General features: G+C 45.5%; 1 protein-coding gene across 18 annotated transcripts in view; it reads left to right on the top strand.

Annotated features, from left to right (window-relative positions):
* The window catches only part of CACNA1C (calcium voltage-gated channel subunit alpha1 C), a 605,715-nt gene that overhangs the window by 55,927 nt on the left and 523,899 nt on the right, over window positions 1-25,889 (top strand). The window contains exon 1 of one of the 18 annotated variants that reach the window (XM_066634597.1): window positions 21,050-21,348. The exons of the other annotated variants lie outside the window; for them this stretch is intronic. Coding sequence (XP_066490694.1) covers window positions 21,300-21,348 — 49 coding nt within the window. The 5' untranslated portion in view covers window positions 21,050-21,299. Of the gene's footprint in view, window positions 1-21,049; window positions 21,349-25,889 lie in introns of those variants that run through there. 18 annotated transcript variants of the gene reach the window in all.

The following is a 25,889-nucleotide window of genomic DNA, read 5'->3' as shown; positions in this document are numbered from 1 at the left end:
ACCTGGAAGATCTAGGATCAGCCATGAAGCTTCCTGGGTGATCTCGGGCCAGTCACTATCTTTGAGTCTAACCTACCTTGCAGGGTTGTTTTGAGGACAAAAGGAGGAAAGGAACTATGTACACCACCCTGAGCTCCTTTGAGGAAAGATGGAATAAAAATGTGAAAAGATTGGTAATCAGTCACAGCAAGGTACTGATGCAGGGATGGCCAACCTTTCAACATGAATGCTCCTGGACCTTCAGTGGTTGTATAGGTGAGGGCACTGCAGCAAGTGCAGCTTTTCACCTTCTAGCAGCACCATCTGTGACATGAGAATCTGCAGCTGGCAAGATTCTGTCTTCAACACTATTAAGAATGCAGAGACACGAACGCTGGAAAGTTGGCCATTACTGGGTCAGGAGCAAACAAACTATACTGAGTAGTTCCTCAGAGTTTCAGAATACACTTCTTAAACCTTGTACAGCTTGGAATGAGGCTACCTCAAGACCACTTGTTCCCATACAAACCTGCCTGCTCCTGGTGAGGCTCTGCCTCCTGTGGTTAGATGGTTTCAGAAAATAGGGCTTTCTCTGTTGAGGAGTCTCAACTCTAGAATCCCCCCCCCCTTTGCCCAGTGACCATGCTATGCTACAGGGACCAGGTGAAAATGATTTTATTTGCTCAAGCCTTTTAAATCAGGATATGTGTTCTGGCTTCTAGCTGTTTCCTGGTTTCAGTGTTTGTTTGAGCTACATCTCTGCTGCTTTTAAGACTGTCTTATCAAAGCCTACATTAAAAATAAACCCTCAGTAATTACATAGGGACAACAGAGTAGTCCTTGTTGTGTATATGCAACATTGGGCAGAAATAGCTTAAATAATACTCCAGAGTAAGTACCCAAAGGACTGACAGCACATTTACCTCATGGAGCTGACAACCACTTCAGCATGAATGTGACATTTATGAAATATTACTGTCATTTTGTCTTCACTTTACCTCATGCTATGCATCTAAGAAAATGTCTGTGAGTCTCACAGCCTGACCCACAGCCACTTGGAAGCCCTAGTTAATTTAGTGAGACTTACTCTGAAGTAAGAGCACACAGGATCATAACAGTACTCTGATTTCTTCTACTATGTAGTCATCATCATTCATGGCAAGTGATTTTTATCATATTTTTAATCATATTTTCCATTTTCAGTTCTAGGTATAAAACATTAGTTGCGTCAAACTGTGAACAATATTATCAGATTAAAAGGATATCTGGACCACAGTCAAGAATAAATAATTATATCAATCATATACCTAAAGTTTAAAAAAAACAAACTTAAATGTATTCCATGACCTATGCCGTAGCCTCAGGGTGTTTCTTAGTAATGGGTTAGAGTAGTTAGAGACATAGACATTTTGCAGTCTATCTTATGACAAAGAGAGGAAGATGAAACACGACAAATTTATAGTACAACTCTGCAAATACTAATTCTCATGCACTAGTCACTAGGTGTATTAGATACTGACTGCAGGGCAGAGGGGGAACTTTACAGATATGGATCAGGAACTGTATAGGTCCCAAGGCAGGCTAAAAGTAGTCCAAGGGAGATAACTGTATGTGCTATGTACAGAGGAAGAGGATTTAACCCAAAGCCCATCTGTCCACCCACTCTCCAGCTTGCCACTCCACTGGAGGCTTCAATCCACTTCTGACTTACTGAAGTAATCATCACAGCAACAGCAGTCCCCGTCTCCCTCCAATGCTTCTGGAGGGAGAAGGAAAAAAGGCTCCTGCAGTTCTATACCACTTCTCCCTCCCTGCCTACTTGGTGCTTACAAAGTACCAAGTAGGCAGGCAGAGGTGATTTGGAACTTCCCCACTCTCTCTGCTTACCCATAGCTCACGGCCTCCCTGCTCTGCCCCACTTCTCTTTCCAATGAATAGAAGTGATGCACTGCTGGGTTCCCAGCAGGAACCACTTCTGTTCATTTGAAACAGAAGCAGTGTGGAGAACAGAGGCTGCATGCCACATTCTTGGTGAAGGAAGGAAGGGGTGGGCAGACTCCAAATCACCTCTCCCCTTTGCAAGCACTGAGTGGGCAGGGAGGAATCATTTGGAGCCATGGCAGCCTTTTCTTCTTTTCCTTCCCTCTAGCAGTGATGGAGGGAGAAAGGGCCAAAGAAGATGCTGCCGCTCCCACCCGCCTAGGGCCCAATCCTGTCCAAATTTCCAGCACTGGTGCAAATGCACAGCATCCCTGAGGTAAGGGAACAAGTTTTCCCATATCTGGAGAAGACATCTGTGACCGCTGGCTTCCCACTACACTACAGGATGCAGTGCATGCCTCATTAGCACAGCTGTACCAGCACTGGAAAATTGGGTAGGACTGGACCCTCACTCACTTGCTCAACCCCCCTGCTTGCTTGTCCACACTCCTTCCTCATCTATAGAGTGTGCATGTGCATGTGTGTGTGTGTGTGTGTGAGAGAGAGAGAGAGAGTTTGCACAGAGGTGGTATTTTGGGAGGATTCAGCCAGTGCAAGGATTCTGCTGCTGAAGCCAGAGGTAGCAAAGGTAGGTGGGTGAGTGAGACTATTCCAATGAGAAACCAAAATCCAGAGCTCTGCTGCCTCAACAACTTCTCAAGGCCCCACACATCTCTGGAAGCTCCTAACAGAGAAGATGGAGGCCCCCCTGCCCATTGCAGGTCACAGCTGTAAAGCAGACCTCTGGCCCTTTAAATTCTTACAACTCTCAGCTGAGGTACTTAGCAACCTTTCTAGTATTACTAATTAGCAGCCCCACCTGGCTGCTTTGAAAGGTAGTAAAGGGACATTCTGAGTAAAGGTGTTTAACCCTTTCCTCCCTTGCATGTTCTTCAATCTGAATACCACACCCTAAGTAGGGAGCTCTACAGAGAGGTACTCCTAAACCTCCCGCTCCCAGATAACAGCACCTATAGGGAAGGATTAAGATCCGTAAAGAGGAGAGGTATAAACTCTTTTATCTCACTATATATTTTTTAAAAATATACATGGTAGATACTAAGATCTAACAAAACTGTGTTTATCCTTGGCCTTTGAACACCTGCAACTTCCTTGATATGGCCTACAGAGGATTTTGGTGGACCTACAAGGCTTTTTAATGAAGTATGTAGAGTAGTAGCAGTCAATCTTTTTGGCAGAAATGCACAAATCAAAATCCAAGTATGAGATTGTGCATATACCTTATGCTCGCTAATGTGTAGCTTCCCTATGCCTAGATGTGATTTGGTCTCATCTACTGAGCTGAGATGCAGGCAGGGGATTAGGCCTGGCCTTATGTCATAGATAGACCTATGAGCTCTCACTGCCTTATGCAGGTTTGCCACAAACCCCACCCTACCTGTGGCCTTCATGCTATAGGTTAGCACCCTTTTTTATTTATTAGAAGTTATATATTTTGACAGTGTGAGGCTGGATAATTCTATTTTGTATGGTGGTACCTTAGCTCTGGAGTTCATTGTCTTTCCTAAAGCAACAGATGTGGGTGCTCAGCATCTTTCCTCCATTCCAGCCCCAAGTACAAGACATTTGGGATTGGGAAGGATGGGCTCATTGCTTGTCCTTGTGACCTGTTAGGAAGTATGTGTCCATTATGCTCACCCCTTTTGCAAATGTGGAAGTGAATGCAATATTGTCTCTAGGACAGGGGTGCCCAATATGTCAATCATGAACTACCAGTCGATCTCGAGGCGAAATGAGTGGATCGCAGGCTTCTCTCCCGTCCACGCATCCCTAGGAGTGAGCCCCTGTCAGGCTTGTGAGCCCAGGGAGCCTAGAGAGTGAGCCTAGGGAGTGAGTCCAGGGAGCCCAGGGAGTGAGCACCTGGCAGGCTCCTCCCTGGGAGAGGAGCCGCTGGCAGGCTTCTCTCCCATCCACGCATCCCTGGGAGTGAGCCCCATTGACTCTACTGGGGCTGACTTACCTTTCCCCTGTTTTTGCACTGGTATGTATGGAGATCTGCCCCCCCCCAACTTCCATCTGTGTGCAAGGGGTTTTGCACTGGTCTTGCTGTGATGTCTATATAGAGATCTTCCCTCCCCCACACCTTTCCCCTGTTTTTGCACTGGCCTGTATAGAGATTTGCTCCCCCCCCCCTTGTATTGGAATCGAGGAAGATCTGGTGAGGAGGTAGATGTGGTGTCAGCAGTGGCCCCTTTAAGGGTAAGGCCTGGGCATCCAGCAGAGTGTGCTGCACAGCTGCAGCCACTTGAAGGCAATAGGGCCCTCAAGGATATAAGAGCACCTGAGGCAGGAAGGGCTCCACTTATTTATGTGAGTCAGCCTTTTCCTACATGAAGATCATTAAGTCCAAGTACCTTTCCACCATGACTGAAGAACATTTGGAAGTGTGCTTGAGGCTGGCTGTCAGCAGCTACTGTCTGACTATGCATCCTTGGCTGATTCACTTCAGTGCAAGTCATCAAAGTAAACTCAAGTAATTACAAAAAATGTTTATAGTTAATTATGTTGTGTTGTGCAATATTGGCTCATGTGGTTATGCAAGGTACACCAACATACATTGTACACATAAATGTTATATGTTATGATGGCGCGAACATTGTAAAAAAACTCTGGTAGATCTCCGGGCCTTGCTGGGTTTCAAAATAGCTCTCGAGCCAAAAAAGTGTGAGCACTCCTGCTCTAGGACTAGGACAGCTAAAACTGGTGCCAAGACATGGAAACTCAATGTCACTGTTCCTTTATGAGAAAGAGAAGGTTTCTAGCTAATCAAGGCTTACCTCATGTAACTGCCAGGTTTATGGCCGCTCTTCCACTCATGATGAAGAGGTCTTGAGTTAGAAGTTGTTTTGCACAGTGTTATTGCTTTGCAGTGTGAGAAGAGAAAAAAAGACTATTAGTTGAAGACTATTAGTGCACTACTTCTGCATTTTTAAAATGGAAAGAAATTAATTTGCCCTCTTCCCCCACTCTCCTCGGGTCTGCTACTTACAGAGACATATTTTATATTATCTTGATGTGATTTTGTATTTTTCCATGAGCAACATTTAATAAATGATGTAGTGGCAAGCAATGGTTTCTGTGAAAGAGAAACTAACTGAAGGGAAGCTGCAGGGGAGGGGAAGAGAGCGCATGAGCACAAGCCTTGTTCTTATAGAGCCAAACCATGATTTGATGTTATGTCTGAACTGAGCCAAAGATTTCATTACCACCACCACCAAGTCCCTTAGCATATTGCAATATAGATGCTGCTACTCATTTTTTGTTTGTGCTGAGAGTTCCTTTCCCAGTCTTCACTTTAACATGGTTCATTTTGAAAATATATGGATTCATTAGTGTCTTAGACTTAATATTGCTCCTGTCAGCCTGCATTCTCTCTGGTGCCTAGAGATTATTGTTGTATCCACTTCCCACCATTTGTTCATTAGTTAGCTAAGATTTCTGCACCTGTCTCTCATCCATTTGCTTGGCAGAAATTTGTGATCCGTTTTATTTTGTTTTCAGCATTTTTTTTCATGAGGAGCATTTTCTGTGGACTGTCAGGTCTGTGTTCTGAGGGAAGCAGAACCACAGCTTACAAGTTGGTTCAGGGAGCAGGTGCAGATTGCTGGAGTCAGCAGGATCAGCAAACACCTGTGACTGCCTCACCCTGGGTGTGGCTTAGCCTACACTGATTGGCCACTCCAACTACTTAGTGTTTGGTCTGTTGAGCTTCCAGTGCAGCAGTAGGAGTGTAGTAGGAGACTACTGAACTGCTGCCAGTAACTTGGGAGGCTGGATGTGAGTATATACGTGTTGTTACTGACCATGGAATGAACTTTGACTGTGTATCTTGGAAAACTGATTTGGATTTGTTGTGTATGGACTGACTGCTCATCGTGCTGACTAGGACTGTTTACTGATTACTCTACCTGTGATAACCCTTGCTCTGAAACATAACCACTGCATTCAAAGAACTCTGCTGATGTATGCTGTTTTGTGTGCCTGCTCATCCAAGGTTCCATACAACTCTTTACCAGACAAAGGGTTGCAACTCTAACATGGACCATTGAACCTGAGTTTTAAATACTTATAGTTGGCCAGTAAATGACATCATTTGGTGTTCTCTTTCCTAAGCTGCTGGAAATTCAGAATAATCTCTATTCTTTGGTCACTATCCTTTGAATGAGGGATAAGACATGCTTTTATGAAAATCTGTTTATCAACAGGGTATAAAGGGTGAGAAGAAATACTAAGGACTAGCTGCATCACAGCATTCCTGCCAAGAGGTAGTATGGCTGAGTGGAGCAGAGTTATAATCCTTCCTGTGCTGTAGTAGAGTTGCATTGGGCAAATCACTTTCTCTCTCAGCCACCATTTGATATCTATAAAATTGGGGAATAACCCCAAGCTTTTGAGAAGGTAATGACAGTTTAGTTGTTGCAAGTTTTTTCTCCTTATCACCATATCATTGAAAAAGTTAACTCCCACTAGATTTATGTGTCAGGCCATAGTTGAGGAGAGCCAACATGGATGGGTGATTAGTATTTTGGATTAGGACTGCATTCAAATGCCCATTCAGCCATGAAAATTCCTTGTTGATTTTGGGTTGATCAGCATCTTTTAACCAGGCCTACATCATATCATTGTTCAGAAAATAAAAGGCAAGGGGAAGAATCGTGTGCACTGTCTTTATCTTCTTAAAGAAGGATGGGATAACAAAGTAATAAAGGCACAGGAGCACTGCCAGAAAAAGGTTGGCAATCCAAACTCTACAACAATTATGGGTGCCTCTTTCAGTGATCCATGGAAGTTGTAGTTCTGTGGCTGCCTAATGATCTCAAATTCCTTACATGGCAGCACTTCTGGGGGTTGGGAATGATGACATTTTAAAAAAGCAGATTAGTGTAGAAGGACTCTAAGGTAAGTGTGACTGCTTCAGCCATACTGTAGTCATCCAAAGGTTCAAGCAGTCATTGCCAATGTTATTTTTCATTAATACTAAAGTGTTTGTTTTCAAATGAAATTCTTGTAGATATTTTTGGAGGTCAGGTTTGGAGAAGATTTGATTTTATTCAGTAAAACACAACATTTTGGGTTACCTCATTATATCTGCAGAACAGAACAACTCTTCTTTGTTCCTTTCTCCCAACACTTCTGTAACAATTTTAGAAAAGTCTCCATAAATGAGGCTTTGAATGTCCTCAGAGAACAATTATTCAGAGTGGCAGCATAATAAAACACAGATTTACAGTCGATGATTAACCAATCCAATTAAGCACAGAAGTTGCTTGTGGTGTTTTGATTATGATTTTTTTTTAATGCTAACAAAAAGAGTTATTCTAAGAAGACTCTCGCATTTAATTTTATTTTAGTGAACAATTTAGAAAGAATGGCTTTGGGCAACAGTGTTCTGTGTAGCAGTGGTGAAATGCAACCAGCACCTCCTCTGCAAATTATGACCCAAGTCAAGTAAATGACTGAAATGAAAAATGCATGCCAAATTTAATAGAGCTGGTTCAAAGAATGGACAAAGATCACCATTCATCTTGGAGCAACTGCTAATCTCAAAAGCCCAGAGGAATGTTGGTGTATTTGTATACCAACAAATAGATGGTATAGCATGGCCTATTACAGTGGGATTCCTGCTGGACTTGGGCCTAGGAACACATGCAAGTGTTAGGATAGAAATGCCAGGCTGTCTATCACCAGGATTATCCAGACAACCCATATGGGTGATCTATTCCTATATTATTTCCCCTCCTCAACTCACTGAGCTCTACAACATGTTTAGTTCTTAGAGTTATTTCAGCTCACAATCTATAATCTATTAATCAAACCACAGGGGGAAGATAAGAAAATCCCTCAATGACATCCACTAGCCCCACCCCCTGCCTCCCCCCAGGTTTAATCAAATCATGCAAACTTTGAAGCCTTCTAAACACAGTAACAGAGGGGTCATTACTGAAGGTAAGGGAAGTGGCCATAGCTCAGTTGTGAAGCATCAGCTTTGCATGCAGAAAGTACCTTGTTTAATCCTGGCAGCAGATACAGTTAGGGCTTGTGTCAGGAAAAGGAACTCCTGGAAGAAGGCAGTCTGACCAAGGGGAATAGCACCTTGTGGTTAATGCTCACACACCCCCTACTGCTCCTTCCTTTCTGTTTACTGGACCTGCAGCTGAATGAGGAAAAACCTTTGTAGTGCCGCTACCATCCTAGGCTACAAAGACCAGGCAGTGGAAGATCATCTAGAGCAGGGGTGCCCAAACCCCGGCTGAGGGGCCACTTGCGGCCCTCAGGGACTCCCAATCAGGCCCTTGGGGAGCCCCCAGTCTCCAATGAGCCTCTGGCCCTCCAGAGACTTGCTGGAGCCTATACTGGCCTGATGCAACTGCTCTCAGCACGAGGACGACTATTTGACCTCCCAGCTGAGCTGTGGGACAAGGGCTCCCTCCACTAATTGCTGTTTCACGTCTGTGATGCAGCAGTGGCAGCAAAGGAAAAGCCAGCCTTGCTTTGTGCAAGGCCTTTTATAGGCCTTGAGCTACGGCAAGACCTTCATTCATTCATATAAGTTCCATCTCTAATGAATTCATTTATGTAAGTTTATTCAAATTTTAATGTAAATTAATTTTTTTCCCTGGCCCCCGACACTGTGTCAGAGAGATGATGTGGCCCTCCTGCCAAAATGGTTGGACACCCCTGATCTAGAGGGCCATTTAAAGGGTGGAGGTGGTGGCAGCAGTGGCTGCCTCATCCTCCAGTTCTGTTGCAGAAGGAGGAAAAGGTAAACCAAGTCAAGTTCCCATCATCTGCTTGCTATCTAGGAGAATACAGTATGTGAGAAGAGGAAGGAGCAGCAGTTGAATGGAGCAGCTGAGCAGTTAGCGAATCAGGGGTGGTGGTGGTGTCAGGAAAGTGCGGAGTGTTGCCCACCAGTTTGCCACTCCCCCAACTTACAACTTGAAGTGGCTGTTTCAGTCAGCCACCCCTGTATCAACGGAATTTCTGAACCGGCCTCAAAAACAGCTCCATGTAGAATGTATTGCAATAATCCAATTTACATGTAAGGAAGGCATGCATGACTGTGACCAGAACTGGGACTGCCTGCTCCTGAAAGAGGGTTATTTGAATCAGAGATCTCCCAGCCCTTGTCTTTAGTACATTTAAGCTATTTTTATAACCAGAAAGTTTAAGTGAAGGCATTCAAAAAGTTGGCTAGGATCAACAGTGAGGTGGCAGCAAAAGATGCTTTGGAATTCGCAAATCAGATTTTTAGGTGAAATAAAGCTGGGAAGACTCTCCTGTAGGATACTAGGACTCTCCTGAAGAATAGGACTGAAACTACCATGTCTTGTTACCTTAGAAAGCAGAAGAGCTAAAGTCCATAGTAACTCAACTATAGTAAATACAATGTGGTCACGCAGGGACGAATAATATAAGAATTGGTGTGGAGGAAAGGAATAAAGATTGGGGAATCACATCATAGAGAAAAGTCCAAGGGATGTAGTAGATGATATTTTGAGTGCTGTTCTGCTGTCACAAAAAAGGGGGGCAAACACTCCACTGGACTATGTTAGCCAGGGATATCGCTGTAACCTGCTAATATTCACTTAGCAGAGTAGGTCTGTTCCAGAACTCAGCTGCAGCTAAGCAGATTACAGTGATGAATCCTGATCAGATTTTTCCATCACTGGGAACTGAGCATGTTCAACAGATGGATAAGCAATATATGCAAGGAATAAATGTGTTTAGGAGTGTGGTGGTCAAATTGTAAGTGTACTACATAATTCATATTTTCCAAACAACACGGAATGCAAGTCTAGTGTATTCTGCAGTACATATGCATCCTCCCTGTTTCCTAGCGGTGGTTTTGCCTCTAATCCATGTGAATTGGGTATTACCAGTGAAGTGCAGGAGATATTAATAAGCCCTGGATCCATACTACAGATAAACCCACTGGCTTATTCCTATCTAGGAGGACAATAGACTCCTGCTACTGCCTGTACCACTTTTGACCCTCATTTTGCAAGGTGGCTGTCAATCAACAATTGAGGAATTCCCTTTCTAGAAAAGCTCAGCACTGTCTCTTTTTTAGAAAATAAAAAAAACAATTTTTATTGCAATCTCCTAGAAGAATCAGTCTTGATCTGGCCATGATTTGGTAAATGGCAGCATCGTATCCTTATTTTTATTATGTATTTTTACAAATTTGGGTGGAGTTTTTACATTTCTGTCAAATGTGATTTGAGGTTTGACACAGATGGAGAGAAATCTTTCTGAACATGAACTGTGAGACTAGAATGTGCATGGAGTTGCAAGTGGTATGGAATCTGAGACTCCTCCCTCAGTTGTTGAGGTGAGGAGCCTGGAATGACATCAGGGGTTAGCCAGGGAGTGACTGGGGGCCCAACAGGCCAAGAAAAATCCCTGAATTGTCAGCACTGGTGACAGTGGTAGCAAACCATGTGCCCTAAGTGGGCAGGTGGGGAAGGCATAGGGGGCCCCAGTGCAAAATCTTGCCCCAGGACCACAGCCACCTGGCATCAGCACTGCAGAAAACACACTTCAGCAACTCCACATGAGGCTATATGTGAATGTTTTGAGAACACATTTTGAAGATAAAGCAAGTATAGACTTGGTCAGTCCTTGGATGAGAAACCACTGTGAGTGAAACACATGTAAGCTGCTCTGAGCTTAAAGGAAGAATGGAATACAAATATAAAAAATGAGGCAGGAGTTGACTATATAGGAGTTGACTATGTGTCCAATATTACCTGCCATTGCAGTTCATACTGTGCCTGAACTGAATCTGTGCTGGTCCCCCACTTGCCTGTTTTACATACAGTAGCCAAAGCACATTTTTAGGCATCTGAAACTGAAAATCCCAAACAATGACTGATTCTTCTGTGATGCCTTGCCTGCTTCTGCTTTTGTGGAAAGTTTCTCATGCTCCTACTTTAGCATACTAAGCAACTGCCATTATCTTTAAAGTACTCCATTTATTATAAGGAGGAAGATCCAGTAGGGCGCCACAAAATAATTAATAGTAAAAAGTTTTAAAAGCAACTGGAGGAGGGAGTAAATGTAGGTATTTCCAGACTGCATGTGATTCAGGTACCAGACTGATTATACTGGAACTTAAGATAAGATTCCCATTACCCTGATGAGTATTTATCATCAAGCAGAAAGTGATATCCTAGATGAGAACAGAGCAAAAAGGATAATTTCCACAAGTGAATCCAATAGAGGATGGGTTATTTGAATGATGATTTCTTGTAATCTCTGGAGAATCTGAAGATGTGCATATGTATGAGTCCATTTAGCACACACTTGATTTCATCTTAACCACCTTGTCCAACAATGGGATCCAAGTGGAACCGTGACAGGTTTATCATGTGTTGCCAGTGACCTGGTCTACATTTACAACAGAATGAGATTATCTATCTTGGGCACGATTTGAAGGCAGATGACTGTCCAGCAGCATCATGTCGGTTTCTTTTTAACTACTGTTTTATATTTTTCCTTTGAAACCTACCTGGAGTCCATATGGAGAAAGGCAGGCCAGAAATTTTTTAACTAAATAAATAAATTTTGGAAGAAAATAACTTTAAAAGTGTAATTATAAAATACATCTTCAAGTTATAGATTGGAGTGTGCTACTTTAGAGTACAGATTCAGAATACCAATCCCCTCCATAAGAAATTCCCTGCATGTAAAAATGGTAGTTTATCAGAAAGAAAAGTTCTAGCTCAGCCCACCCTTGCTATGCTTTCCCCCCCCCCCCCCACATGCAGGGAGCTTTTTAGCATAATAGAATCAACCCAACTGCAGTGGAATAGACCATTCTACCACTTCAGGTTTCTGTTACCTCATTCTGCTTGTGTACATCAAGCTGGTCACTAAGACGGAATTTGTGAATTGATTTACCATTGCAGCCCAATCCTAAGCATGTTTCATTGGGAGTTCTATTGGACTTAGGGGGTCTGATTTCTTGTTATGCTCACCATCAGCCTGTTTTCTCAGTCCCTGACAAAGTTACAATTGAATTACATTAGTGTCTATTTCTCAGGATACTTTTTCTTGTGGTGTTATAGTAAAAAAGCATATCTTTCAAAAAGAGTGTGAAGAAAATCTACTAAAAATAGACCTAATGATAAAATATGCAATAACCATATGAAAAATTGCTATAGGGGAGAAGGTATTTGAGGAAGGAAGAACATCTTCGTTTTAAAAACACTGTATACTTTTACTATAGATAGCTCCTCTTTCTCTAGTCCCTCCAGTCAAGGCTGGTGATGGTGGCAAAGAAACCAGAACTAAGGTTTAGAGTTGTTGTTGTGTAATCATGACTTTGTCTACTGTGCTGGACTTCCTAGTCCATGTGGACTAGTAACAATGGAACAAGGACCACTACCACCCTTAATGTGTAGTTTTAGTTTTGAGGTGACTGGTTTTGTCACCTAGACCCCTGATCACTCACTTGTGATCAACTTATGTCCTCATGTGATCAGCTCCAACACAAGTATTTAGAACCACAGTAGCTCACATGAAGTTGGCTTGACAGTTTCTTTGTAATTCATTTGTTGGCCTCTTATTTAGTCTAAGATTTCTAAGACCCCTGATCACTCACTTGTGATCAACTTATGTCCTCATGTGATCAGCTCCAACACAAGTATTTAGAACCACAGTAGCTCACATGAAGTTGGCTTGACAGTTTCTTTGTAATTCATTTGTTGGCCTCTTATTTAGTCTAAGATTTCTTATATAATACAACTGTGAGCTGAACTTCAAAGCATCCTGGCAGCAGATGATGTAATGTTGATTGTACATGCTCAAGTCACTCAACATCTTTAAAGAAATGTGCAGCAGATTTTGTATGAGCTGAAGCCTCTGAACTGTCAAGGGCAGCTCCACATGGAACATGCTACAGCAGTCAATGCTGGATGCATAGAGTTTGTAAATTGGGACTGTCCCATACCTCCCCCTTTGTATGTGTGTGTGTGAGGGCACAATCCTAACCAGGTCTACTCAGAAGTACGTCCTATTTTGTTCAATGGAGCTTAGGAAAGTGTGGTTAGGATTGCAGCCTGAGTGTGTTAAGCAAAGGAAAGGAAGAGAGGTTATACATCTTTCAGAAGCATATATTATAGATACTTTAACCCACTATTTTATTATTACTAATCAATTTGTTTTCTGCCTTTCCTCCAAGAAGATTAGTAATCTATGGGTGCTGGGATTACCAACCTGAGGTTGGGGATAAGCAGCAAGCTGTCCAAAGTTGCAGATGACACTAAACTTTTCCAGGTGGTGAAGTGCAGAAGAGGGTGTGTGGGAGTGCAAGGAACCGTGGATAAGTGGGTCTGTGATGCTGGATCAGAAGATACTGGGGGGGGGGGGTGTGTCTGTATATGTAACTTTAGATGTAGCTTACCTCTCAATGCCAGAGAGTGCAGCAGGATACGGATATCTTACTGTGTGCAACATGAGGTATCTGGTGGGCCACTGTGAGATACAGAAACCTTGATTAGATGGACCATTGGCCTGATACAGCAGGGCTCTTTTTATCTTCTTTATACCAATTTTTTTCCAGGTATAAAACTCCTTGGGGCAACATTTATTCCCTTGCCCCAGGGAAGGACCCCGTTGGCTCAGTGGGTCGACTCAGACCTATGTGAGCAATATGGCTGGCACAAATCTGAGTGGTCTCAGGTTACTGTGAAGGTTACTGTTACTGTTACTCAGGTTAAGGTGAATCAAACTGGCTCTTAGGATTGGGTCATTAACCATGTTGTCACATAACCATGTCAGAACAGCAATGGACAGTAGTCACAGGTACACGTGCACTTCACAGGAGAACTTTCCCCAGGCAGCACAGTGTGGGATAGCATAGCACCCAACTCCAGGCCCCCTTTCTGTGGTTAATCATCTGGCATTGAATAGCAATTACCACCACACAATTAGGATGAAGGAGGAAAGCTGATAATTTCTTAATGCTTTACTGCTTGAGTTTCTTTTTTGTTACCACATTGGAAATGCACATTTGGCTCCACTATGTAAGTCTTTTATTGTAGCAAGTTACTGATGGAAGAAATGCTGCATCAGGCAACTTTTAATTTTATGGAAAAATGTATTTAGGCTAAAGTGATTAGTGCCAACATTAAAAAAAGAAATTATTTTGCTTCCTGTGCTGTTTTTCTACCAAGTCTTGTTTTCAATAATTGGACCAAATTGTGTCCCATGGAGGGAACTTGGCAGGCAGAGAGGCATGAGAACAGGAGAGAGATTTGTAGGTGGTAGGGACAGCTTGTGTATGTGCTTACGTATGTATGTGCTTTGGCAGACAGCAATGCTACCATAGATATCATGTTTGGCTGGTAGATATCATTTGACTAATGCTGTCTATAAATTTGCTGCTCGTTGAGCACGTGGCTCACTAAAGACATAAAATGAGGCTTGCAGGATGTCCTAAAAGATAGCTAACTCCTGTGTTGTAATGATCAACATTTTCTTAAATTCTTCCTGGGTGAACACACATTTGTGCAACGGGCAGCTTTCTTGGTGAATCATGTTTGGAATTCTCTGTTGACATCCTTTAAGGTAAATGAAATTACTGTACAAATTGAGGAATTGAGAGCACACAGAGAAAAAGTCAGAAAAAGGAGGCTGAGAGTTCATTTTTCTAATGATGCTAAAAGTCTGGGAGATATAATTTTTGAAGAGGTGCATTTCAAAGACAAAAGAGCCAGGAAAACAAAGATGGAGCGCAATATATTTGAGTGTCCCCTCAAGTTGTACTTATACATCTTCCCGAGAGCGAATAACTTATTCCATATTTAAGGGGATGGTGCTTGCATCAAATCATGTTTGTACATGTGTATTACAGAAGAAAGTCACCTAGCTCAAAAGCCTTCCTAGAAATTATCTCCCAGTGATCCCAAAAGTATCTGCTCCTCAGCACCGTTCAGCAACTGGGGCTGAATAGCACTAATGTCCTCCCTGTTCCAACCCAAGTGGTTTGAACAGAACAATAGTTAAAATAGGCAATTGTTAAAATAGTTTTGCTCAAAGGCTCCAAGGGTAATATGTATTATATTTTAATTAATACAGTATTAATAAAATAATTAGTCGCATTAATATAATACAACAAAATCAAATAAATAAATAAAAAGTTTACAATAAGCATGCATTTTAAAATTTATTTAAAATAAAGAAGAACCCATCTAACTCTCCTGAGCAATTGCTGATTTGTTGGAAAAACATTCCCCAAACATTCCAAAAGCTGCAATCCTGTACATACTTACCAGGGAGTAAGCTCCATTGACTATTATAGTTAAAAGCATATACATAATAGCCTGTTAAAATGTAACATTTCCCCAAATGCAGTAACATTCCATGGTAGCAGCAGATCTAATACATTAAAAATAAAATACACATTGAAATGAATGGAAATCCACCTGAAATTGGCTCAGGACACACCTAATGGGTCTGGACCCACAGTTTGAGAAACACTGGCTTAGTCCATCCTTCCTCCAAGGAGGTCAGGATGGCATACAAGGTTATTCTCTCACATCAGCTCTGTGAATTGAGTTAGGCTAAGAAATAAGCAACTGGCTCAATGTCACCTGGATTTGCACTCAGTTCTTCCAGGTCCTAGCCTGATACTGTAGCCACTCTCCAGCATACTGGCTCTCTCACTTTGTCCACTCTACCACAACATTTTAACCATAAGGAGTTCTACTTTTGGAGGATTCATGATGGCAACTATTGTCCACCTAGAGCTGTTTTTGTGTTCCTGGAGAATTTCATCAAATCATACATTGCAACCACCAATGTGTGTAAGCCAAGAGTTAATGACTGCAGAAGTACCTCTCAGATCATGCATTGTGCCATCCCTCAGGGCCTCAAAATATCTTGGTTGAGCTCTGCCTGTGTGCAGGAAAGGAGGTAGCAAAGGGGCAGGTTTGCTGGGCTGGCAGGAAAGCTATGGGGGAAAATGGCACAGAAGCAAGAATGACAAAGGGACTTGAAGAGAGAAGAAAACAGAAGTTGGAAGGAGAAGATTATAATACTGAGAGGAAGAAGGGCAGAGGAGGTCTGGAAAACACAGCAGGTCTGTAAGTCTGAAACTTACAGAAAGGTAAAGCCATGGACAAAGAGGACTTGGGGGACATAACACACCTTGGTCTTCGGGAAAGGAAAGCTGGTGGGCTCAGTAAGAAGCATGTCTAGATTTGATGGAATTTGGGGGACTGTGGGCAAGGGGTAGTAGCAACACCAAAGAGATGGATGATTCCCAAATTGCATATAACTTCCAGAGAGATCGCTATGTCAGTCTGTGGTAGCAAAAATTATAATAATAAAGAGTCTGGTGGCACTTGGAAGGCTAACTGATATGTTTGTAGGCTAGAGCCATTCACAACTCTGACCATAGGAGTTTATGCTACAATATCTGTTTTAGGGCACAATCTTATTCATGTGTACTCAGAAGTTCTAATGTGTTCAATGGGATTTACTCTGAGGAAAATGTGGATAGGATTTTGCCTTACAGCTCAATCCTATGCATGCCTACTCAGAAGTAAGGCCCACTGTGTTCAGTGGGGCTTACTCCCAGGAAAGTGTGCATAGGATTGCAGACTTAGAGCCCAATCCTATGCCTGTCTACTCAGAAGTAAATTCAATTATAGTCAATGGAGCTTACTCCCAGAAAAGTGTGGCTGCAATCCTAATCACACTTTCCTGAGAGTAAGCCCCACTGTACATAATAGAACTTACTTCTGAGTAGACCTGGTTAGGATTGTGCCCTTAGTCTCTTAAGGTGATACCACACTCTTTGTTGAATTCTATAGATTGATTTTAACTAACTAGCCAAATCTTTGGATGCATATAATTTATAATTAATTAAGTAAGTAAGTCTTACTGTGGATGCTTTTAATCAGTGGGTGCTTTTAATCTTTTCCCCCTCTCTTCAGCTGTCAAGAACAACTTACCTGTTTCAGAGGAGCTAGGGCACTTCCAGATGTGCTTGGCTTCTTTTAACATCAGTCAGTCATTGCTTTTCCTGAGGAATTAGAATGTTCCTTCAAAATATGCATTTCATTAAAAACATTCAAATCATTTCTCAGAATGCTGATGGCAAATGCCCAAATACAGCACAAATAAGAGGGATGAAAGGGGAGGGTCAGCACCAGTGTGTCTCCCCAAACAAGCAGTATCTACTGTGGTGAGGAAGGAACATCTCTGGTCACTCTGGCTGCACTAATTTGGATAAAATTCACTATTTGTTATGAGGCACCAATATGGGGTTAATAAAGATGTTAGTTAAATATATTAATTCAGAGGTGCTGTGAAATGCTGGCATTTACTCTTGAGCCTTAATCCTTTGAACTGGGTCTCACTTTGTGGTACAAAGTATCAGTTTGCTTTTTTTTTATGGGGGCTGGATGGTTTTATTCTCTCTTGGTGCATTGCTTTACATATGTTGTCCCAAACTGTATTGCTTGTTGATGCCATTAAAGGCCCTGAAATGAAATGAACTGGAAATGATGATGGAGGAGTAGTGCTGGCAGCAGGCCACGTCTGTGGTCACCGTACTGCTATTCCCAAAAGATCAGATTTTGCCCAGATGGGGCACTTCTGTTAATGGGGCACTTCTGTTTAAGGTCAGATTTTGCCCAGATGGGGCACTTCAGCACCTGGCAGGCTTTATGCACTTGCTCTGTATGGGGGATTTGCACATTTTCATCCATCTGTCTCCCCCATGCTCCACATTCCCCCATCTCCACATTTATGAGCAGGGAAAATCAGTTATTAACTAGAACTGTGGTGGAGCAGCACCATGACTGCTGTGTGTGTAGACTGTGGTTGGCTGGCTCTCCCGTTCCATCTTGTGGGGGAGGCATGTGCCCAATGCAACAGGTGTTTGTGTTTGTGGAAACAGGAAGGTGAAAGGGAGAGGCGCCACTGGCACCCGTCCACTTGGCACCCAAGGCAGTATACCAAATTCTACCCCTCTTACCTGGTATTGTGCCAGTCTCTGCTCCTCCCCACATTGGAAAAGTCAGATGGAGATGAAAGGGAAGAAGTGTGGAGGGGAGTGGGGGACTAGAGTGTGATGCTCCAGCCCACCTCTCCTCCATACTTCCATCCCCCTCCTCTTTGGGGGGGAAGGAGGAGTAGCAGTAAGGGAAGCAAGTGGTTGGAAGAAGATGAGTGTCCTCCACCAACTGGCTGCCTGAGATGACTGCTTCAGTTGGCTTCATGGGTGGGCCAACCCTGGGGCTTGTTCCACTGTGTCTGAAAACCATGCTGTATCTACTGTGGTGGGGAAGGAATGGTGCAGTTCCACATCTGCCTTCATCTGGGAAGACAATGGCTTCTGTCTGTCTGATTAGGAGTCCAGGCGGAAATGCCTGCTCTGCTCAGAAATGTGGCAACTGAAACATGGGAAAATAGGGTGGGCAGTGGATGGATGATGGTGTCTTGGGAACACCACCCTGAGAAGAGTGTACAAGTGTAACAATCCTGGGTGAAACACCCCTATCTGAAAGTGCCCTACTGTCCTGGGCTTGGCCTCAATGAATTAGGTAGGACAACCACCCTACTTGCCAAGGAAGACAGAGAAAGGGAAAAGCCACCAGTTGTGCCCTGACTTAGCCTGGTTTTGGGGCAATGAAGAGCCTGGGGTTTTGATGGAGCAGTCAATATCCTCCCTCCTTCCTTTTTTCTAAAGTCTTTTCTCATGTCAACCTGTTGTTGTTGGATGTGTGGCTCTGCTGTTCAGTGCAGCTGAACAGACCCCCCCCATCCCTGAATTATTCAGGGTGAAGAGACCTCATGCTGGGTGAAAGTTTAGGATTTGGGAGCTTCATGGAAGCTCAGTCTTGCAGTGGCCAAGAAAATGTTGGCTTCCACCATCCAGTCCCCAAACTCCTAGTACCACACTCTTCTCTTGCTGTCCTGCCATGGGGTCTGCAAGGTGATAGAAGTGGGTCCCATTTCGGTGGCAGGCCAATGGGAAACTGTTTTGGAAGCCCCCCCCAATTAAAACCCCCAACCCCCCAGCCACATCCTGTATATTACTCACAAATTAAGTTTCACTGAATTCAGGGAGGCTGACTTGGAGGGAGAAAGGCTTGCTGCAGCTGTCCAGCCTCGAGTCTAAGCATGCTTCCTCACAAGTAAGGACCACCAGCTTCCAAGGGACTAAGGCTGCAATCCTCTCTACACTTACGTGGGAGTAAGCCCCCATTGACTCTAATGGGACTTATTTCTGAGTAGACAAGTTTAGGATTGGGGTCTTAGGATGCAATCCTATGCACTCTTGCCTGAGAGTAAGCCCCATGGAAGACGAGGGGACTTGCTTCTGAGTAGACATGCGTAGGATTAGGATTTTAGGCTATAATCCTATTGAGACTTACCGGGGAGTAAGCCCCATTGACTATAATTGACTATATGGGGGGTTACTTCTGAGTAGACAGGCATAGGCTTGGGCACTGAGGCTGCAATCCTGTCCACACTTACCTGGGAGTAAGCCCCACTGAAGACAATGGGACTTGTTTCTGAGTAGGCAAGCCTAGGTCTGGGCTGTTACACCCAAGTCAGCCTGGCTAGGCTCATGGGCTGCACTGCTGGGCTGGCTGCTGCTCCAGGCTCGCTGCCCCCCAAGCGCGCAGCTCCCACCCGATGGATGCGCTGTGCACGTCGCTGCCATTGACCGGTGTCCCTGGATCAAGGGGCCAACCACAGCCCCAAACCCCCCCCCCCCCGCAGGCATGACACGTCCCGCTCCGCCTGGCTGGTTGAACATGGCAGCCCTGCCTGTGCGAGCCCCCGATCAGGCGCGACACCGCCGGCCCGCTTGGGTTCACTGGCGGTGGGAGAGAAGCCTCCGGCACCGGCGCCCTCCTCTCGGCTGCTGGGGGAAAGGTGGTGGAGTCGCGCGGGGGGGGAGGTGCCCTCCATCGCCCAGCCCAGCCCAGCCCAGGGCTGCCGGTGGCTACCAGGCTTCGGAAAATCCCAGCTCCATTAATCCTGCTCCACATCTGTGCCACTCCGCTGGGGTGTGTTGGCGTGTAGGTCTCTGTGCACACGGAACATTACGCTGGCAACGTAGCCGACACGCACCGACACCATCCCCTTTGCTTGCTAGGCTGATTTGCTCCCCCCCCCCGCAATAAACGCCGTGCTTTAAAGCCTCTTCGGAGACCCCCCCCCGCCCACCTTTCAAATGCAGAGCACAGGGGTGGAAAACCGCCAGCTCCCCCCTTCCACGGGGAGAGAGCGATGCTGAGCAATCTGGAGGCGGTGGGGGGCGCCCTTATGGGGGGAGGCGATCCAGGAGAGCCCCCCAGCGCCACCAGCTGGTTCGGCTAGCCCCCTCCCCACTTTTGCAGGCAAGTCAGCTCCAGCTCGCCTTCTTGACGTCATGTCTGTAGAAAGGGTTCAGCGGCAGCCAGGCGCAGTGAGCAGAGCCCGGCTCGGGAGGGGGGCGCGTTAAACTTTCCGATCAAGTCCTCCGGCTTGTAAGGCGAGGAGGAGTTTGCTGCTGCCGCCGCCGCCGCCTCCCCAGCTGGAACATCTGGAAGCGTTCGGGGTGTCTGTGTGTCTGTCTGAGCGCTGGAGGGAGGAGGAGGAGGAGGAGGGGGGATGATGCCGAGGGAGGGGAGGGAGTGAGGGGCTGGGACTTGCGCTCCCTCCCCCTCCCTCCCTCTCTGCAGAAACAGCTCCCTGTCAACAGAGCGCACGGAACGGGCTCGCCAGGGGAGAAGCAGCCTGGCTTTGGATCTCTCTTCCAGATTCCCTTGGTGGTTGCCTGCCTGCCTGCCTGCCTGCCTCTTGGAGCTGGTGGATCTAAATAAGAGACACTGAGACCCCCTTATTCTTGGATGCTGATCAGTGTCCCCCAGCCCAGCCCAGCCCCTGTGGCTCCCCCCACCCCTCCTCCCTGGTCCTGGGTCTCCTCCGGCCGGGCTCCCCTTCGGAAACCTGCTCTTGACGGTGCCGGCCAGGGGTGCTGCGCTCCCTCATCCCCGGCGGGGGCCCGGATGTTCTCCAAGGATGCTGCTTTGCCGCTCCACTCCAGGAGGCAGTAGCGGCGAGGAGCAGGCTCTGGGCTTCGGTGCCATCATGGGGATCAGGTAATAGCCGGACGGGGGCATTGACATCGCCGCAGCTCGCTCTCTTCCTCCAGCTGCTCGCCCCACCTGGGCGCTTGTGCTGTATTTTTTTTTTTTTTTGGTCCTTCTTCCTGCTTTTTTTGGTCCTGGTTTCGGAGGAATTAAAATCTGGACTCAGCAGCCTGGGTGATTGTGGTGGTCCCTCCTCCATCCTCCTCCTCGCCGATGGTCAATGAGAACAAGACGATGTACATTCCAGAAGAAAACCACCAAGGTAAGACTGGGGCTCTGGGTGCAGCTGGACTTCCTCCATCCTCCTCCTCCTCCTCCCCCCCCGCCCGTCTTTCTTGTCTCCCGGTTCCTTCTGAAGCTCAGGCTGCGATGGGAGCCAGCGGGAAGAGCAGGAGAGAAGGAAGGAAGGAAGGGGGGGGAGAGATGGCTCTGACACCAGAGATCTGACACCAACCATTGCCATTGGGCGACTGCTGCTGCTATTTGATGCAGGGATCTTAAAGTCGGGGGTTGTGGGAACCCAAACCACCGACCCCCCCTACCTCCCCCCACCCTTGTTGTTAGGCAGGGAGTGCGAAGCCAGGCAAAGTTCCTTCTCCTCTGGCAGAATGTGGAGCTCGTGGGAACATCCAGGAGTTGCCCTGAGGATACTTGCTCCAGGATATCGAGGACTTCCCCCCCAGGGCAACTCCATCTCCCTTGCACCATGGAAAGTTGGGGGCCTCCGGGGCAAGTGCTGAGCCATTTGATTCCTCGGCTCCTCCTTTCCTTCCCCCCCCCCATCCAATTCCTGCAGAACCTGTTTACTCGGGCATGTTTACTCGGGAGTAAGTTCTCCCAAGTTCAGTGGGACCTACCCTGCAGGAATGTGTTTTGATGTGGCTGACTCTGGCCTTACAGGGCAATCCTACGTGTGCTTCTGGGGCTTGCCTCCTACTAAGCGTATTAAGGGTGGCAGCCTTAAGTGGGGAGGGGGGATGCTCAGGGTCTGTCGCGGGGAGGAAGCGAACTCCACCACGCATGGAATCGAGGCCCTGCTTCGACGATCCACGCTGCCCCCGTGAGTAAGAACTCGCCCGTTCCATACCAACAAAGTCCCCAAAGAGTTTGCGACGGTGGCCTTCTCCCCTGCTCTCCCGCCTGCAAGCAAGGCAGAGCACTGTTGATCTCGTACCCTTCAGGGGTACGAGAAATCCTGAATGCAGACCAGCGCAGGGGCGATGCTGGGCTTGGGCGAAGGTCTAGCCGTGCAAATAGTCGAGATCCTCCTTGACATCTGGGTGGTTTGTGTTGAAATCAAAAGAGGGGATCCGCAGGCCCCGAGCGCCCCCCCCCCAAAATGACACACCTGCCTCTCTTAGCTGCCTGTGGGACTGGCAGCTACTAGATCACAAACTTTTCTGCCTTTAAGTGCCCAATCCTAGGTTTGTCTACTCAGAAGTAAGTCCCATTCTAATCAATGGAGCTTACTCTCAGGAAAGCATGGATAGGATTGCAGCCTAACTCCCCCAACTCCTCCCCTCCTAGCAACTACCACTAAGCAGGCTGCTCTTTGGACCCTGCTGGGTGGTGGCCCCTTCCACACCCTGTCCCTCTGACTTAGCTATAGGTAGTAGGACAGTCCTCAGCATGCCTGGACCAAGAAAGACCAGGGGTGCTGGCCTGCAGCTTTCCAGCCCATCTCCCTGCGACCCATCCCCACCAGTCTTCCCTAGGCTGCCTGATAAGGAAGGCTTGTCAGTGGTGCTTACACTTTGGGGGTCAGAGGGGAATTGGTTTTTGGCCTCTCTGGAAACTCTACTTCTCGTGTTGCCACTTGGCTGGCCTCTCTCCGCATCTTGCCCTGGCACATCAAAGGCAGAGAACTGAGGTTCCATCCTGCTGCTGCTGCTGTGTGTTATGGCACGACAGGCAGACATTTCAGTGTGAGGGGAATAAGCTCCTGGTTAGGCTGGACCAGTCTCTGGCATTCCCAGTGCTGTTTTGTTTAAAAAAAGCTAAAGATCTCAGGTACCAGGGCTGGAAAAGACCTTTGCTGGACACTCTGGAGAGCTGCTGCCAGTCAGAGTTGACTCAGCAGCACTGTACTGGATGGACCCCTGGCCTGACTCTCTGTAGAAAACATGTTATCAAAATGGAAAGGATGTTTGCTGGGCTTCTCTCACTCTTCTTGGCCCTAAAGGCATTGACTGGAATAGAACATTTAAGCATATAAGGATGCTTTGGACTGGCATGGGTAGAGGTGACTGAAAGTAAGGGAAAAAAAAACCCTGTTCCAATGGTCGATACCCTCCTGTGAAGCACAGAACTGAAATACATTCAAGCAATGCAAGCAAAATATCATCACAAGTAGGTCAGAAGGCTAGATCCAGGCTGCATTTGACGTGCAGTGTTCCTTCTTGCCATGTGCACCTGTCAGCCAGGTGTGTGATCTCCCTCACTGCTGCCAGCTCTACTGGCAAGTGGACCATAACTCAGCCTCCAAAGTGATATGCCAAATACTATAGCAACCGGAATCCGCTTCCCTTCTTCCCAGCCAAAGTGATTACACACACACACACACACAAAAGTGGAAAGAATGATAAATTGGGGGGACTTTTTTCTTTATGTGAAAGGTGGCCTTCAAGCTGAAACCAGATTGCAAATAAGTAACCATCCATAAAGGATGGAACTTGTGGGGGAAAAAAAGCTTTAAAAAACCGCTCTGTCTCCACTCATCTCTCACTTTAACCAATGTAACCAATGCCCAATCTATCCCTTGTTACTACTTTAGTACCCTTTTCCTCCATCTGGTTGCATGACATACTTTGTGGATAGTTCCTAGGTTTTGGAGCCCAAATGTGGATGTTCTGGTTTGTGATGAAAGCAGCAAAAAGCAGAATTTGAAACAAACGGATCCTGGAATATAGTGATGTAATTAGAGGGAAAGTGCTGAAAGGTAGGGATAAGAAAGATTAGAGCTGCAGGGGAACCCCACTGTCTTCTTTATACTTGAAAAGTCTGGTTTCAAAATGTCTCGGGCAACGTTTTTCAGCAGACATCAACAGAGGAACCCCTTTTCATGAATAGTCTGAGAAATGGTATCTTTGGTTTTTCCTATATTTGTTTATAATATTTCTGTCCTACCTTTGCCCCAGCGATTCGGGTGTCCAAGGAGGCTTACATAAAATATATGTAGTAAGAAAATAAAATAGAACAATAAAGCTGCACAAGTTGTGGTTCTTGAAAGATAGAACCTTCTTTCAATTGTAAAAATCCCTACGGGGATTTAAATAGCCTGCCTATGTAAACCGCCTTGAATAAAGTCTTGAATAAAGACCAAGAAAGGCGGTATATAAGTATATAACCCTGTTCCAATAGCCAATCAGGAGCTGCAGACAATATTACACAATATATAAATATAAAGACAAAGAATGGATCTGTTTGCCCTAGAGGTACAAGAGAGCTAATTTGTCTTTTCCTTCTGTGCTTATCTATGTCCAGTTAGGCAATTTATCTGATTTACAGCCCAATTCTGTAAGGGGGAATTTACAGCCATTCCCCCTTCGCCAATGCAGCAGCACCAAAATGGTGACCTCTGCATCCTATGGCGGGGGGGGGGGGAACAATAGTTCCCTTACCTGGAGGTAAGCCTTTGTGGTATGGGGGGGCTGTATTTGGACCTGCACCAGCTAAATAGCTGGTGCTAGCCAATGTTGACCTGCACAGTGGGATCAGGATCAAGAAGGAAGATAGGATATCAGTGGCACCAGTGGCACCAATCCCACCCCAACCAGGGCCTGATCTTCCCACCCCTCCCCCATCGCTGTCCTCTCCACCGCTATTCTGCCCTTCTACCATCCCCTCCCGCTGACCCATTTGTTCCAGCGAGCAGTAGGAGATGTGATGGAGCAGGCAGGAATGTGCAGGCCTTCCTGCCACTGCTCCTGGCAATGTACTAAGTAGCATGCTGTTGGAGCACCTTTTACAACTGCTGCTGACTGCTTTAAAGTGCCATCAGAGAATGCTGTGTGACACTGGACCATGAGTATAGGATTGGGCCCTTTTTGAACTATAATTTGGGGAGCCATCAAACCATGTTCTTAGTCAGTGGAAAACTATATGATTTAACAGGCATTCCTTGTTGTGATGTACCACTAGTTTTATTAATTAATTTATTACTATACCGCTTTTCAATAAAAAGTAGCTCACAAAGTAGTATGCACAGCAAAACAAACCAATAAATGACTCCCTGACCCAAAGGGGCTCACATTCTTTAAAAAAAGATGTAAGAGAGACACTAGCAATGACTGGACTGGAAAAGACACCAGGATGGGTTGGGAGAGACAGTTGCTCTCCCCCTGCTCAAAATAACAGAACACCACTTTAAAAGGTTCCTCTTTGCCCATTTAACAGGGGTAATGTGCTCTTTAAAAATAAGCTTGGAGGTGTATATATCTGGGATTTAGCTGGGCTAGTGCAATTTCCATGCCCTGTCCTGCTTCTGAAAACAAAAACTGAAGAAGTTTGAGCTTAGAGTTATATTTTTTTATGCTTAGGTTCTTTTCAGTGTTTTATTATTCTATACAATAAGCAATATTTTCGACAAATACAGTATTGTCACCTGTGAGCACGTCTGTTTAGTGTGTGTGTGTGGGGGGGGACAACAACCCCCCAATAGCACAAGATGAAGGTTTTTTAATTAACTACATAATATTTAATGCACGTGTGGGATTGGATTGCATTGGATGAGCATTTATAATGCATCTGATTATATCATTGTGAGCATTTTGCATTTGTGAAGTTTATGGAAGAACATTCAAG

The sequence above is a fragment of the Tiliqua scincoides genome, chromosome 7, assembly GCF_035046505.1.
Source record: "Tiliqua scincoides isolate rTilSci1 chromosome 7, rTilSci1.hap2, whole genome shotgun sequence".
Taxonomy (NCBI): Eukaryota; Metazoa; Chordata; class Lepidosauria; order Squamata; family Scincidae; genus Tiliqua; species Tiliqua scincoides.
The sequence above is the reverse complement of the archived record's forward strand: the minus strand, read 5'-3'. Positions and strand labels throughout refer to the sequence as shown.